The following is a 14,000-nucleotide window of genomic DNA, read 5'->3' on the forward strand; positions in this document are numbered from 1 at the left end:
ATGGCAATAGGGGATACAAGTGCAGAATAAATTACTTTATGATTATTATAATTATTGTTTTTGTAAGATATTCGAAGCAATGTGTTAATGTTTTCATCTCAACAGGAATGTATGCGTGGTGGACGCCGACTGGCTTTACGAGACGGCACCAGCATTCTTCAGGCAGAGATACGGTAAAAAGAGATGACACGAGTCCTATTAAAGAGACAAGAATGCTCCAAACGATACATCAGGGATGTGCGTGTCTTCAACGTCGACTGGCTTTATGAGACGGCTCCAGCATTCTTCAGAGAGAGATACATGGTGATAAGAGCTACATGTATCTGAAAGAGACGAGAAGAACAATCCGAAAGATACATCAGGAATGTTGCATCTTGGACGTGGACTGGCTTTACGAGATGGTTCTGGCACTCTTCAGAGGTACGGAAAGAAGAGATGATAAAGAGTCCAATGTCAGAGACAAGAATGATCCAAGCAATACATTGTGAATTAACTTGTATGTGTGATGGTAGCTGACTGGCTTTACGAGACGGCTCTGGCGTTCTTCAGAGGACAAGAGCTTGACGAAAGAAAAAAGAACGCTTCTAAAGATGCATCAGAAATGTATGTGTTTTGGATGCTGACTGGCTTATTGAGACAGCTTTAAGAGCTATATGAAATAGGCTCTTTTGACAGAGGGTGCAAAATTCATGCTTGAACTCAGTGTAGTAATACTTCAAAAAATTGTTTTTTTATCTTGGTACAACAATTATGTCTTGAGCAGATCATGGAAATTTATAAGGGTGGAGAAAAATGAGGGTTATATTTATTTGGTTATGCGAAAAAGATAGAGTTCAAATCACTCTGAAGTAATCACAAAGTAAACAGTCAAACTTTTTAATCATGTCATTTTTTTATTGCACTTGTATCTACAGACATTATGTACAAAGTATAGAAATTCAGATATGGTACAAACATTTTTTTTTTGACATGAAAAGTTGAGATACCAGTCTCTGTGTATCAAAGTGGTGTGTACAATGCAATGTGTAAAAACCAGACGGAGACAAGAATTGACATTAGTGTTTGTCTACAAACAGATCTTTCTTGAACTGATTGTTACCATGATATATTGGGAGGGGGGACACACTATAATTTAGGCAGAAGTTGTTGCTATACATAAATATTTGGTATGATGTGGCAAGACTGCAAACATCGGGCAAAGCCTATATAGGTCTTGCATTCAATGACTCCCTGCATGCTTTCCCACATTACTAAAGCAAGACGCGAGTGTAGGTGATGGCTGCTGGTTAGTAGATGTCAAAGATAGTCCAAAATAATATGTTAATATTCATTTTGCTATATATCGGGATGGTACATACTAGTAATACCGGGTATTTTCATTAAGAAACTTGATTTGCATAAATCCAGTAGGTCAAAACTTTACATACACCAACTGCTTTGAAGTATGATTAATTAGTTTAGCCATAGATGCATACCTGGAATTAAATCACATTTCATGGTTTCCTTGGGCACCCTTTTAAATGACTTTCCGTCATTTGTGCATGTTTCAGGTCCAGGCTACTCCTTGACCATCATGCTTATGAATACCACTAACCTGCTTTACCAAAGCAGTTCATGCAGTAGAGCTTAGTCAAAGCACTAGACCGATAAATAGGTCTATTTCTGTCAGGCTCCGCAGCATTCCCTCTGTCAATAGACCAAGATGGCCATTGGCTCGTAATGGTGGAGCAAACAACCACAGCAGAGTCTATGGTGAAAGGGTGCACCCTCTTCAATTACTCCTAAATTTAGCTTTTTTGGTAAAAAGAAATAATAAATTTATATCAAATACAATCAGCTTGCCACCTTTCCGAAAATAATTTCAGGCAAGTTGGTAAGCTGATCTTATTTGATATAAATTTTTCTTTATTCTTCCTTTTCCCCCGTCAAAAAGCAAAATTTTGGAGTAATTGAGGAGGGTGCAAAAGCGCACCCACTCTCCATTGACGCTGTAGTTAAGTAGCGGTTGTTTGCTCCAATAAGTCATTCGTTTGTGTAGGACAAAAAAAAATCAGAAAATGTTCAAAAATTTCCTCCGAAACAGCCGACCAAAACAATTATCTTAATATATAGTTAGCCCTGTGGATAACATCATTACGATTTGGAATTGGAACTTCGATAGTCCTACCACTAAGATTTTTATCACATATAGTTACAAATAAACATGGCCATGCACCTGGATCATGGTGTTACTAAATTCAAGCAAGAAAATTGAGAAGAAATTTCCGGCATGCATCAGTATTGGTTGGGTCTATCAACAAGTCAATGATTCAAGATAATTTTGCAAATGTAAAACAAAAAAAAGATTGATTAAATTTTGATGTAGTAGTAAACACTATGCAGCAAACCCAGTAATATTTGGGTTAATCTAATTAATCCTTGAAAGGTCTGTGTCATTCTGTCAAATGTACTGGAAAATGAATTGTAATAAATTTGGTGCCAAATACCTTAGTAATCTTGTGAAAATAAACTCTGTTATTCAAATACAGTTTAAACCAAGCACCACCCCCCCCCCCCCCCCCCCGATTGTTGACATATCTGACGAATAGTAATTATTAGAAAAAAAAGCAATATGTTTCCTGTAGTAACAAAAACATAACTAAAGTATCTACAGAATGAATTTTTCGTACAAAAATAAAGTTTCTTTTTCAATGGCTAAACAAAAAAATGCTGGAAGGCAATGGTACTGCCTTTTTACTGAGTATACAGTAAGTACAATTAAAGCAGCCATTCCCTTTTATGATGGGTATGAAATATTTCAATGCGAATTTTCCCTTGATAGTGTGATTTAGAACTGAACAGTTCAATTCTAAGTTGTGTGTATTATAAAAGCCATTACCACATTAGTCAACTCATCCTTCAAGTGTCTTGCAACGCCCCATATGAGGACCTGCACTACTGCGTATTCATAAGTTTGCATGTTACATATCATGTGCCCATTGGCATTTAAGCACAACACTAAGTCACATTTTACTCTTTGTGAAACGTCCCCCAGTAAATCAATGAACACAACGCAAGACATACAAATCATAATGATAAGTAGGAAAGTGCACACAGAGTACATAACTTTCTACAGTGCAGTTCGGATAGACCAGGGGAGCGTTTCATCAACATTTTTGTCCGATACATTGTCAGATCTGACATCTTTCCTGGATTCTGATTGGCTGAGAGGCACTGCTACTATGGTAACTGTCTGATAAAATGTCTGACAACTCCTTTCATGAAACGCTCCCCAGATGCTATACAGCTCACAAATATCTGTTACATATGAGGTATTTATCAAGAATTGTCTCTCATTCGGGTCTGTACAATTTACTATACCCAGATACATAATGGGTGATTTCAAGTCCGGTGTCGGCCTTGGTGTTGAAATTTGGATTGCTTCCCCTAGCTCCAAAACTTATTCAGTTTGTAAAACTGATCCTGATCACATTATTGACATCTCAACAACTAGTGAGTGACTTTTCCGGACCATCTTCACTTCAAGTTTGGTGTTATAATCATGTAAAATTTGACCCAACACCAAATGGTCAACACTGAATTGGAAATCACCCAATGGCTTTCTTGTATCTCAGTCAACATAACAAGGCATTTTGTTAAAGGTGTCATTTTCCCACCCAGGTCGAGGAGTGACAAAATGTGAAATAAACTATGTCCATTGCTCTGGAATTTTTTATCATCTAAGATTGACGTAAACTAAGCAAATGGTGATTGATATGACATCAGGTACGTCAAGGCTGGAAGTTTCGAGTCACAAGGCCACTGGTGAAAACCTCCCTGAAGAGACTTTGACCCAGGCCGAGGCAGAGGCCAAGGATGGCAAAATGTTGGCTCAAGGCCAGCCTTGACTATACATCCCTACTTCACATATTCAAGGGACTAGAACATATTCTTAAACTACTATAAATATCGATCCCCTGAAATACAGATCAACTTGCACAAGTTGAATATTCACCCAAATTGAAGCAATCTTTTTTTAGAACAAATTACCCAAAAGAATTGATTTAGGCAAAGTTACCTGCACTATCAAACTACAATTCCTATACAGTTTCTTCTTTTTTTTCTAAATGGTATAAATGTTTGAAATGGTCCCAAGTTTGCCTCACTTCCCTCAGATGAATCTACATTGAATGCAGCATAACTTTATACATACGAGTGTTCACACACATTGAAACATCATATTACATCGATAAAACGTGATTTGGGCTGTACAAAATATTACACTGGTTTGGTTTGCTTGGCTTCCATTGCATATGATCTGTGTAAATCCATGTGAAAAATGTGTTCACACTTAACAAAGGCAATTCTTTGAGTTGATGTAGTGCGGTGATTGCTCATTTACATGTATTATTTTCTGATTCATTATATGAAATCTGATTCAGTAAGTGAAATAAGAAGTGTAAATAAATATGCTACTAAACATATACTACATAAGATGCAGTAAAGGATCCTTGCCCTTACAAGATGTTGGTTCTAAAGATTCAAATCGATCATAAACCATCTTAGAAACTTGCATCTCATTTTGGGTTTGTTCAATAATGCCTTAACTATAGATTGTCAAAAAATTTAACTGGAATAAAACAAAATCCTTTCTTTAAGCCTGGCTCTCACCTTTTCATTTTGGGCTTGCGTTCAGCTGCGGATTGCCTGAATGCAGACAAACACAACACAATGCAATGAAAAGAGCTAATGTGAGGTCAATATAAAGACTAAAGCTCGGTAGTTTGACATTTTTTCAAACATCCGCAACTGAACGCAACCAAAATCAATATTCGCAAAGACAAGTGTAAAGTGTAAAGGCTCCTGGGGCCCCATTGCATAAAGAGTTGTGTTAGATTGCAACTCTATCAAATATAAAGCGCAAGTCAAAAATACATGCTTTTGATAGTGCCTTCTAGTTAAATAACTAATAAGTCAAAACCTTGATCCAGTGTACACTTCTAACAATAAATGGAGTCATTTAGGGGGAGTTCCTGATCAGCAGTCTCATTGGTTGCACAGTCTTACAAAGAGTTACGATCAATCCGATTAACCTCAAGTATATGGAAATCCATGAATGTCATTATTTTTTCTTCAGGAAATTTGCGCAATATCCTATGTAAACAAAAGCACAATGAATTTTCAAGATCTAAAAAATATTTTGAACAAATATGTATTTTAGATGTTGATGGCTTTCCATAGTTGTGGTTGATTTGAGCAATTGTAACTCTTTGTAACACAGGGTTCTGGTTGACACCCTAGCTTAACCTTATACTGCTATTATAATAACAGGCTCGGTCAAGCAATAAACCCAACAATAAGGGTTAAGAAGTCCTAATCCAGAGTCTCCGGATGCAGATCATCTTGATGAGTCGCATCAGCCTCCCTTCCCTCCGCTTCACTGCTGCCCCCCTCTTCCGCAGTGGACTTGTCCTCCTTGTTCAGCTCCTGAATAAGCTTGTCCAGATCTGTGCCTTCCATGAATGCTTGCTGGTCCTCCTCCATTGGGCTGGGCTCTTCCATTCTTGTCTGTGGGGGTGAAAGGGGTGCTGCTGAAGAGGTGGTGGAAGAAGAGGCAGAGGAGGAGGAGCAGACAAGCGGAGGGGGCGTGCAAAGGGCGACACCCTCTTCTGTCTTTGGACCGGTAGTTGGGGGCGGTAGTGGTGGAAGGGTGAAGTCGTGGTAGGATCCTAAGGGGTAAAAAAGAAGCACCATTTGGGCTAGTAATTCGGCATCCTCTTCAATAAATATTGAGAGGATAAAATGTGTTCCCAATAACAAATATTGTAATTTGAGCAAGTTATTAGGGTGCTATTTGTGGCTGAATATAAAAACCTGCTACTGATGAATATGTGGATTGCCTTTGACAATCCAATATAACAGCAGTACTGGCTTTGAAAACAACGAAGATGAAAAAAAAGTACTTTCACCCTAATAAGATGGGTGTGGAGGGATTTTTTTGTGATAAATCTGTTACATCGAAAAAGCTGTGTCGTGCGCGATTTTTTTTTGTTAAATGCACAACTTTTGAGACCCCAAATTATGTAACAATTTGCAAGTGCATGTCAGACCCCAAATTGCTCAAAAATCTGAATTTGTGTGCATATAGTGTTTTTAGCCAAATAAATGTATACTTATTTGTACTTTTACTGATTAAACTCAATTAACTCAATTATTTTATGGTCTGAATAAAGATGCTAACGATTTCCCCATCGAAAAAACACAAAAAAACCCTCAAAGAAATACAGAAGAATTCACATACTAAGTCAGAGCTTAAACAACAGATAACTACCTTTTCTTGAATAGAATAAGATGTAAACACTGGAAGCATCTTGTTCTGAAGGTTCTTGCTGTGACACTGTCTCGTCGTTGCAGTACTGCCACTGGTCTGTCCACGGGTTCTTCACATAGGCAGTATAATGGCCAGCGTTCACACCTGTATCAAGCATGGAGTGTAAAGATACGTGGTTATTATATCCTGAATAATATTACAGAATGAATATGTGTGTGATTCACAAACACGTATCCATCAGATTATTTATGTCTGGGACTGACCTTTTACAAAGGCTCGAACCATCCACTGCATCAATTGGTAACTTCCCCCTTGTATTAAACCTGGATTACAGGTGCACGCCTCAAAACCCAGTTCACCAGCAGCAGTAGCCATTTTCAAGGCCTCCCATGTATAAGGTCTGATGTGGAGTAGGGTCTAATGCAGAAAGACTACACTCGAAGCTGCTAAGTAGCAAGCCCTTGAGAGTGAGGTGGCCAGTGGAATATTGTATCTTGTTTCTTATTAGATACCAATATGGTAGATGCCGGTGGCTCTATTCACATATAATTTTGCAATATATATTTACAATTGTTATCATAACAGTGGAGAATGCAGAGCAAGAGAGCCCCCATCATTTTAATTGAGTCTAGTAATTTTGTACAGAAATTAAAACAAAATATATATATATATATATTCATTTATTTGCCCAGCCGATATAGAAAAGGCCCATATTCACCTATACTAAAAATGCAAACAGGGTTTCCTGCAAACATTCTAAAGTTTTTATGAAAATATTCTCCAAATATTCCGAAACCTACAAGGCACTCCACGACTCGACTCACCTCCAAAATGACTGACAGCACCCTGAAGATCATAGACCAAGTCTTCATGGGAATCCGAGATGCTCATGTATTCACCTACATCCATGTCTTCTACAGGAAAGAGAACCTTGTTGTCCAGCTTGGTGCTCATCGCTTGATGGAACACAAATCTACAGCAAAAAAAAAGGAGTTGTTTTGAAAACAATGAAGAATCTTTAAAAAACATGGTGGAACCTTGCAAAAATACATGCCGGATAGCCAGATGATCAGTAGGTGGTTTCAAACCGCCTCGATCACAAGAATCCCCGTTAAATTACGAGAACTTTTTTAGGCTGAAAAATACCCATTAATTATTCCTGCATTCACACCGCCCTGAAACATACCCTTAGGGATAAGTTCCTGAAGTTACGAGCATGCGCAGTATGGTCTGATAAGCAGCAAGGCGCGAAATTCAAAATCACTAGCCCAGCAGCAACCCATGCACGGCGCCGCACCCAACGACACGCTGGGCTAAAAGTTCCCGTAATTTGCTTTCACACCGCCAAAATACCTGGTATTTTCTGATCGGGGTAAATTTCCCGATCAGAGAATACCTGGAACTGGCGAACTTCGAGGCGGTCTGAAACCACCTAGTAGTGACTCTTGATTAGCTTTTAATGAAATAGGTCCATATACTTGGTTGTGCAGAAAAATCTCACAGTTGAATATGTAAATGAAAGACAATCCCTCGTTGACACAAAATGTAGGAAGAGTGAATATAGCCTACCTATCTCAATCTTTGTACACTTGAATTCACTCTGCTTTACTGTAGATTCACTTCAAATCTAATTAGCATAAATTGCCATTGAATCGAAAACGCAGCCCACTAGCATTACCTATTCATGCCAGCTGAAAAAAGGCTGACATAAATAGATAATAAACAAGGCCAGCATACAGCATAAAGGTTAGCTGGGGTTATGGTATTTTGTAAGAGTCTTGTGTTGTGCATGTTTATTGTTATGTTGATGTGATGACATCATCATCACATGACTAGTCACATGTTCTGTTATATGTATCACTGTACACTGGCCTTGCTTGCTCACTGCCTCCAGCCTATGAGCAAGCAAGGCCTGTCTTATATACCCCTGCAAATGATAGGCAAAGTTTTTGACAGTTGGATAAGAAACCACCACGTTCTGATTTCTCTTCCAAAATCTCATGCATAAACATGATATTTGACAATAGACTTTAGTGCTATCATCCAATAGGCAGTGAGGAGGTGAGAATCTTTTATCATGCATTCATCAATACAAATTAGGTATTCATGACATATATCTCTCAATTAGACTTTAATTCATAATGACTAGTTCATAAAAGGTATTCAAACTTCAAATGTTAGCAAGCTACCCTCTGGTTCTTTGAATACCAATGGTTGGCATTCTTCCATTCATAAGGGCCTATCTACCAGAAGTGCTCAAAGCAAATGTATAATAATGAACATGTGCATCACATTCATGATCGTTGCTAGGTCAGACAATGGCCTGCTAACTAGATAATCTCACATGTCATGAATACCTTCTCGACAAAGATGAATGCAAGGCAACCCCATTGTTACTAAGAATGGTGAAGCATTTACAGATTAGCTATTCACCTGTTGATCCCATTGTTATGGTTTGTAAAAAAAAAGTATCATTCTTTACGAAGCTATGCCAAAGGGGCAGCAGGGGGGATGACTGTCCCCCCCCCCCTCCATGATTTTTCAAGTAACAAAGACAGGAAACGGAAGTTATTGAATAAAAATAATAAAGGAAAAGGGAAGAAGGGTACTAGACAGATATATCCAGCCAGGTCATGTGCATTTAACTACATTACCTGTTACTTGATTGCGCATATCAAATCATGTCATCTTACCCCCCTTCACTCATGCCAGCTGACACTTGATTACCCTTATGTCCAGTTTTCATGAAAAAGGTCCATATAATTTGTAAGTTATGATGACTTGGCCTTGGTTTCAATAATGACAACGCCGCTGCTGTCACATGAGACATGATTCATACTGTATTAATTTTCGTGTATGAACCAACCCATCTACGATACTATACTTTTGAGGTAGACAATGAGAATATATGCAGAGCGACAGACTGAAAGGCCCGAATGCACAAAGGTAGTTTTGAAAACCCACGGTTGCATCATTGTTTATAGATATTTCCTGTTTAAATTGCGCTCAATTTACCGCGTATCGGGCGCGTGTATAAAACACGTCCAATACTAATGCGCGCTTTTGTCACAGTGCGCCAAATTGATGCCTGTTACCATGGTTAGATACGCTATTTTATTCATGAGTCCACTGCTTGAAGAGTGGACTCATGAATAAAATAGCGTTGATAACCACGGCAACAGGCGTCAATTTGGTGCACTGTGAAAAAAGCGTGCATCAGGATTGGACATTGATCATACACGCACCCAATACGCGCTAAATTAAGCGTAATTTATACAGGAAATCTGCATAAACCGTAGGTTTTCAAAACCACATTTGTGAATTCGGGCCAAATGGTCTTATTGGCCGGTTGAGGTTTCTTGCATTTAAGGTAGAATAAATACAACCAGATTAAAATAAAGCAGTGATTCATATTGCATTAATTTTTGTGTATGAACGAGCCTGTCTACTATACCTTTTGAGGTAGACAATGAGAGTATCAGGAAAGCGACAGACTGAGATGGTCTTATTGGCCGGTTGGGGTTTCTTGCATTTAAGGTAGAATAAATACAACCAGATTAAAATAAAGCAGTGATTCATATTGCATTAATTTTTGTGTATGAACGAACCCGTCTACTATACCTTTTGAGGTAGACAATGAGAGTATCAGGAAAGCGACAGACTGAGATGGTCTTATTGGCCGGTTGGGGTTTCTTGCATTTAAGGTAGAATAAATACAACCAGATTAAAATAAAGCAGTGATTCATATTGCATTAATTTTTGTGTATGAACGAACCCGTCTACTATACCTTTTGAGGTAGACAATGAGAGTATCAGGAAAGCGACAGACTGAGATGGTCTTATTGGCCGGTTGGGGTTTCTTGCATTTAAGGTAGAATAAATACAACCAGATTAAAATAAAGCAGTGATTCATATTGCATTAATTTTTGTGTATGAACGAACCCGTCTACTATACCTTTTGAGGTAGACAATGAGAGTATCAGGAAAGCGACAGACTGAGATGGTCTTATTGGCCGGTTGGGGTTTCTTGCATTTAAGGTAGAATAAATACAACCAGATTAAAATAAAGCAGTGATTCATATTGCATTAATTTTTGTGTATGAACGAACCCGTCTACTATACCTTTTGAGGTAGACAATGAGTGTATCTGGAAAGCGACAGACTGAGATGGTCTTATTAGCCGGTTGAGGTTTCTTGCATTCAGAGCAGAACCAAGGATTGTGTTCATCCAACGTCTCACTGGGGATATAAAAAATCAACAACTTTCAAAGATTTCCTGTTATCTGATTGGTTTATATCTGGTCACATGATGTTTAATGAATTGCACTATACCAAGAAAAAACAGATATCTGCTTGACTTAGATGATGTTTAACTTTTGAAGAAGAGATACATAACATGTGATTTGCATTATCAGGTCAAGAAAATTACTTAAATTTGGGTGATTTACAGACTCATTTGTATTTCTGAATACATAAAACAAAATCATTACATTATTGGACCTAGCTCATTCGAAAATATCTATCTACCACAAGATATTGAGACACTTTATTTCTATATAGTTTTATCATTTTAATTCTTGAAGTTTCCCTACATTTATCAAGATATCCGACTTTAAGAGTGAAGCTGCCCTTTAATCATGAGTATCCTGATTCATGCCTTGAATTCCAAATTAAACCCACCTCTCTGTGAATGCCTGGAAGCAATCCCTGAGCGTGATTGGTTCATTGCCCTGGAAGCCAGCCACTGATTGGTCCTCACAAACCCTACTGGTTGATTCCACTATCTCTGAGGGGAGATTATGGTACACTACTGTGAGGTGATCATCAGAGTTGAGTGTAATATCCACCTCCCTCACTAGCTGGCAACCTGAACAATGGAGGTCGTAGCTGCATCGGCTGCAGCTTAGACCCTGATGGGGGGGAAATAAATCAGAAAAGTTTGAATCATCCATCAAATCTAAAACCAATTTTTGTTCGCAGCAAAGAGATGTTAACTTCTTCAAGGGGACATACATGTAGTTGAAATCTCAAAGATAAGTTTTTTTCATTTTTTATTAATCACAACTTTAATATAATATAAAATAATGACAACTGCCAGAAACCCAAAAGAGCATGCAAATTATACCATCGAAATATCCCGTCTCATGCCAAAATGCCCCATTTATTTGCCAATTACATATATATCAATGCTTGTTTAAGAAAGAAAAAACACCACAAAACATGTTGACACTAAATATTCATTCATACATTTAAACACTTTAAACAAGTGGAACGCCTCTGGCAGTCTCGCCTGCATTACGCAATTCGATATAGCAGCAGTGCTGAATTTGAAAACAGCAATTAAATAATTATTCACAAAAGAATATTATGTCCATTGACCCAAGATGACCTTTGACCATGATCATGTGACCTAAGACATGTGCAAAACAATCATTTATACTTGATTACCCTTATGTCTATGTTTAATGTTTCATTCATACACTTTCTAAGTTATGATGCAAATTCAACAAATACCCCCAACACGGCCAAAGTTCATTGACCCTAAATGGCCTTTGATTTTGGTCATGTGACCAGAAACAAGCACAAGATATTCTGGGATACATGGTTACTCTAATGTCCCAAGTTTCATGAACTAGATCTATAAACTTTAAAGTTATGATAATTCCACCAATATCCCCCACATTATCAAAGTTTGTTGACCCTAAATGACCTTTGACCTAGATCATGTGATATGAAACTTGCACAAGATGTTCAGGGATACTTAATTGCTCTTACGTCTAAGTTTCATGAACTAGATCCATAAAATGTCAAAGTTATGACAATTCCTCAAATACCCCCAATATGGTCAGAGTTTGTTGACCCTAAGTGACCTTTGACCTTGGTCATGTGACCTGAAACTCAGGCAGGATCTTTAGTTATACACTATCACCCTTATGTCCAAGTTTCATGAACTAGGTCCATATACTTAAGAAGTTATGATGACATTTCAAAAACTTAACCTTGGTTAAGATTTCGATATTGATTCCCCCAACATGGTCTAAGTTCATTGACCCTAAATGACCTTTGACCTTGGTCATGTGACCTGAAATTCAGGCAGGATGTTCAGTAATACTTGATTACCCTTATATCCAAGTTTCATGAACTAGGTCCATATACTTTCAAAGTTATGATGACATTTCAAAACTTTAACCTTTGTTAAGATTTCAATGTTGACGACGCCGCCGTCGGAAAAGCGGCGCCTATAGTCTCGCTCTGCTACATGTATGCAGGCGAGACAAAAATTGCTCTTAGCCAATTAAATGGCAGTATTTCAGTAGTTTTCAACAGAGTAAGATAACCTGTTGTTAATAGGCAGCTCTGTGATGCACTCATTTGTTGAAAATGCCGCTATATGAATGCACAATACTGCTGCTCCCTTTCTTGCACAAGGCAAAATACAGCTTTGGAAATAATCATCAGACCATACAGTATGGGAGTTTATTAGTAAGAAAGTGATCTAATAAATATTTCCTAAAATGTATTTTCAATAATGTGTGTCACAGATATTGCACCGCAATTTAAAGGGGGAGTGAACTGTGTGTGGTATATCATTGACTGTGTGTTATAAATACATAGTCTTAAAATATACGTTATAAGATATCTACTAATACTACAGAGAATAAATTGACCTATGATTGTATATGTAGAAAGAAACTAAAATGTTTTGAGAGGAAAAGTAATCATTTTGCTACTTGGTAACATAATTTTAGCGGTATAAATGTATTGGGTAGTTAATTAACATGTTATTATTCAAGTGGGTCTATATAAGTAGACTATACTTAGTCTTGAGGACTCCATGATGACGTTTTATTACTATTTAGACATATACTTTTTCATCATTGGAGTCTTGAACCCCCGGTCATATATGTATAAGAGACTGACCAAAACAAAGATGGATTTCCCTAGGAAATCCATCTTTTAAAGGACAAGTCCAACCCAACAAACAGTTGATTTGAATAAAAAGAGAAAAATCCAACAAGCATAACACTGAAAATTTCATCAAAATCGGATATAAAATAGGAAAGTTATGATATTTTAAAGTTTCGCTTAATATCACAAAACAGTTATATGCACATCCTGGCTGGTATGCAAATGAGGAGACTATGACGTCATCCACTCACTATTTCTTTTGTATTTTATTATATGAAATATTCTAATTTTCTCCTCATTGTCAAGTGATACAATGATTAATTCCTCCCTGAACATGTGGAATTAGCATTGTTTAATACTATATGGTTCAGTCAAGTTGATCCTTATTGTCAAATCTATAAAAAAATGAAATATTGTATAATTCAAACAATAAAAAACAAAAGAAATAGTGTGTGATGGACATCATCGACTGACTCACCTAGTTGTGCATATCGCTGTTTTGTGAAAAAGAAGCGAAACTTTCTTATTTTACATCCGATTTTGATGAAATTTTCAGCACTAAGCTAGTTTGAATTTTCTCTATTTATTCAATTCAGCGTTTTCCTGGGGTGGACTTGACCTTTAATATAAAAAGCACATAAATTGTGTTGATTTTATTAATTTCTACACCTTCCTACGCCTAATGCGTAGGAAGGTTTAAAAAAATGGTCAATAAAAATGTAAAAAAATGAAGGTTTCTTACCAGACTGATCTCGTGTAGATCCCTCGATCCACATGTACA

The 14,000-nt window shown here is 37.4% G+C and overlaps 2 protein-coding genes across 5 annotated transcripts in view; one reads left to right on the forward strand and one right to left on the reverse strand.

Annotated features, from left to right (window-relative positions):
• LOC129279656 (ATP-dependent RNA helicase DHX33-like) overlaps nucleotides 1–4,637 on the forward strand; it is a 30,035-nt gene extending 25,398 nt beyond the window's left edge. Inside the window, exons 23-24 of one of the 3 annotated variants that reach the window (XR_010296004.1) lie at nucleotides 106–2,160; nucleotides 2,243–4,637. Coding sequence is in view for 1 of the 3 variants with exons in the window: in XM_064111031.1 (XP_063967101.1) it covers nucleotides 106–187 (82 nt within the window). In the remaining 2 variants the exon portion in view is untranslated. Of the gene's footprint in view, nucleotides 1–105 lie in introns of all 3 variants that reach the window. The other 2 variants (XR_010296005.1, XM_064111031.1) reach the window with 2 other exon arrangements.
• The window catches only part of LOC129278594 (uncharacterized), a 40,044-nt gene continuing 26,914 nt past the window's right edge, over nucleotides 871–14,000 (reverse strand). For both annotated transcript variants that reach the window (XM_064111029.1, XM_064111030.1), the window contains exons 13-17: nucleotides 10,991–11,220; nucleotides 10,433–10,549; nucleotides 7,135–7,283; nucleotides 6,311–6,454; nucleotides 871–5,708 (exon numbers count right to left, since the gene is read on the reverse strand). In XM_064111029.1, coding sequence (XP_063967099.1) covers nucleotides 5,353–5,708; nucleotides 6,311–6,454; nucleotides 7,135–7,283; nucleotides 10,433–10,549; nucleotides 10,991–11,220 — 996 coding nt within the window. In that variant the 3' untranslated portion in view covers nucleotides 871–5,352. The remainder of the gene's footprint in view (nucleotides 5,709–6,310; nucleotides 6,455–7,134; nucleotides 7,284–10,432; nucleotides 10,550–10,990; nucleotides 11,221–14,000) is intronic.

The sequence above is a fragment of the Lytechinus pictus genome, chromosome 16 (genome assembly GCF_037042905.1).
Source record: "Lytechinus pictus isolate F3 Inbred chromosome 16, Lp3.0, whole genome shotgun sequence".
In the NCBI taxonomy this organism is placed as follows: Eukaryota; Metazoa; Echinodermata; class Echinoidea; order Temnopleuroida; family Toxopneustidae; genus Lytechinus; species Lytechinus pictus.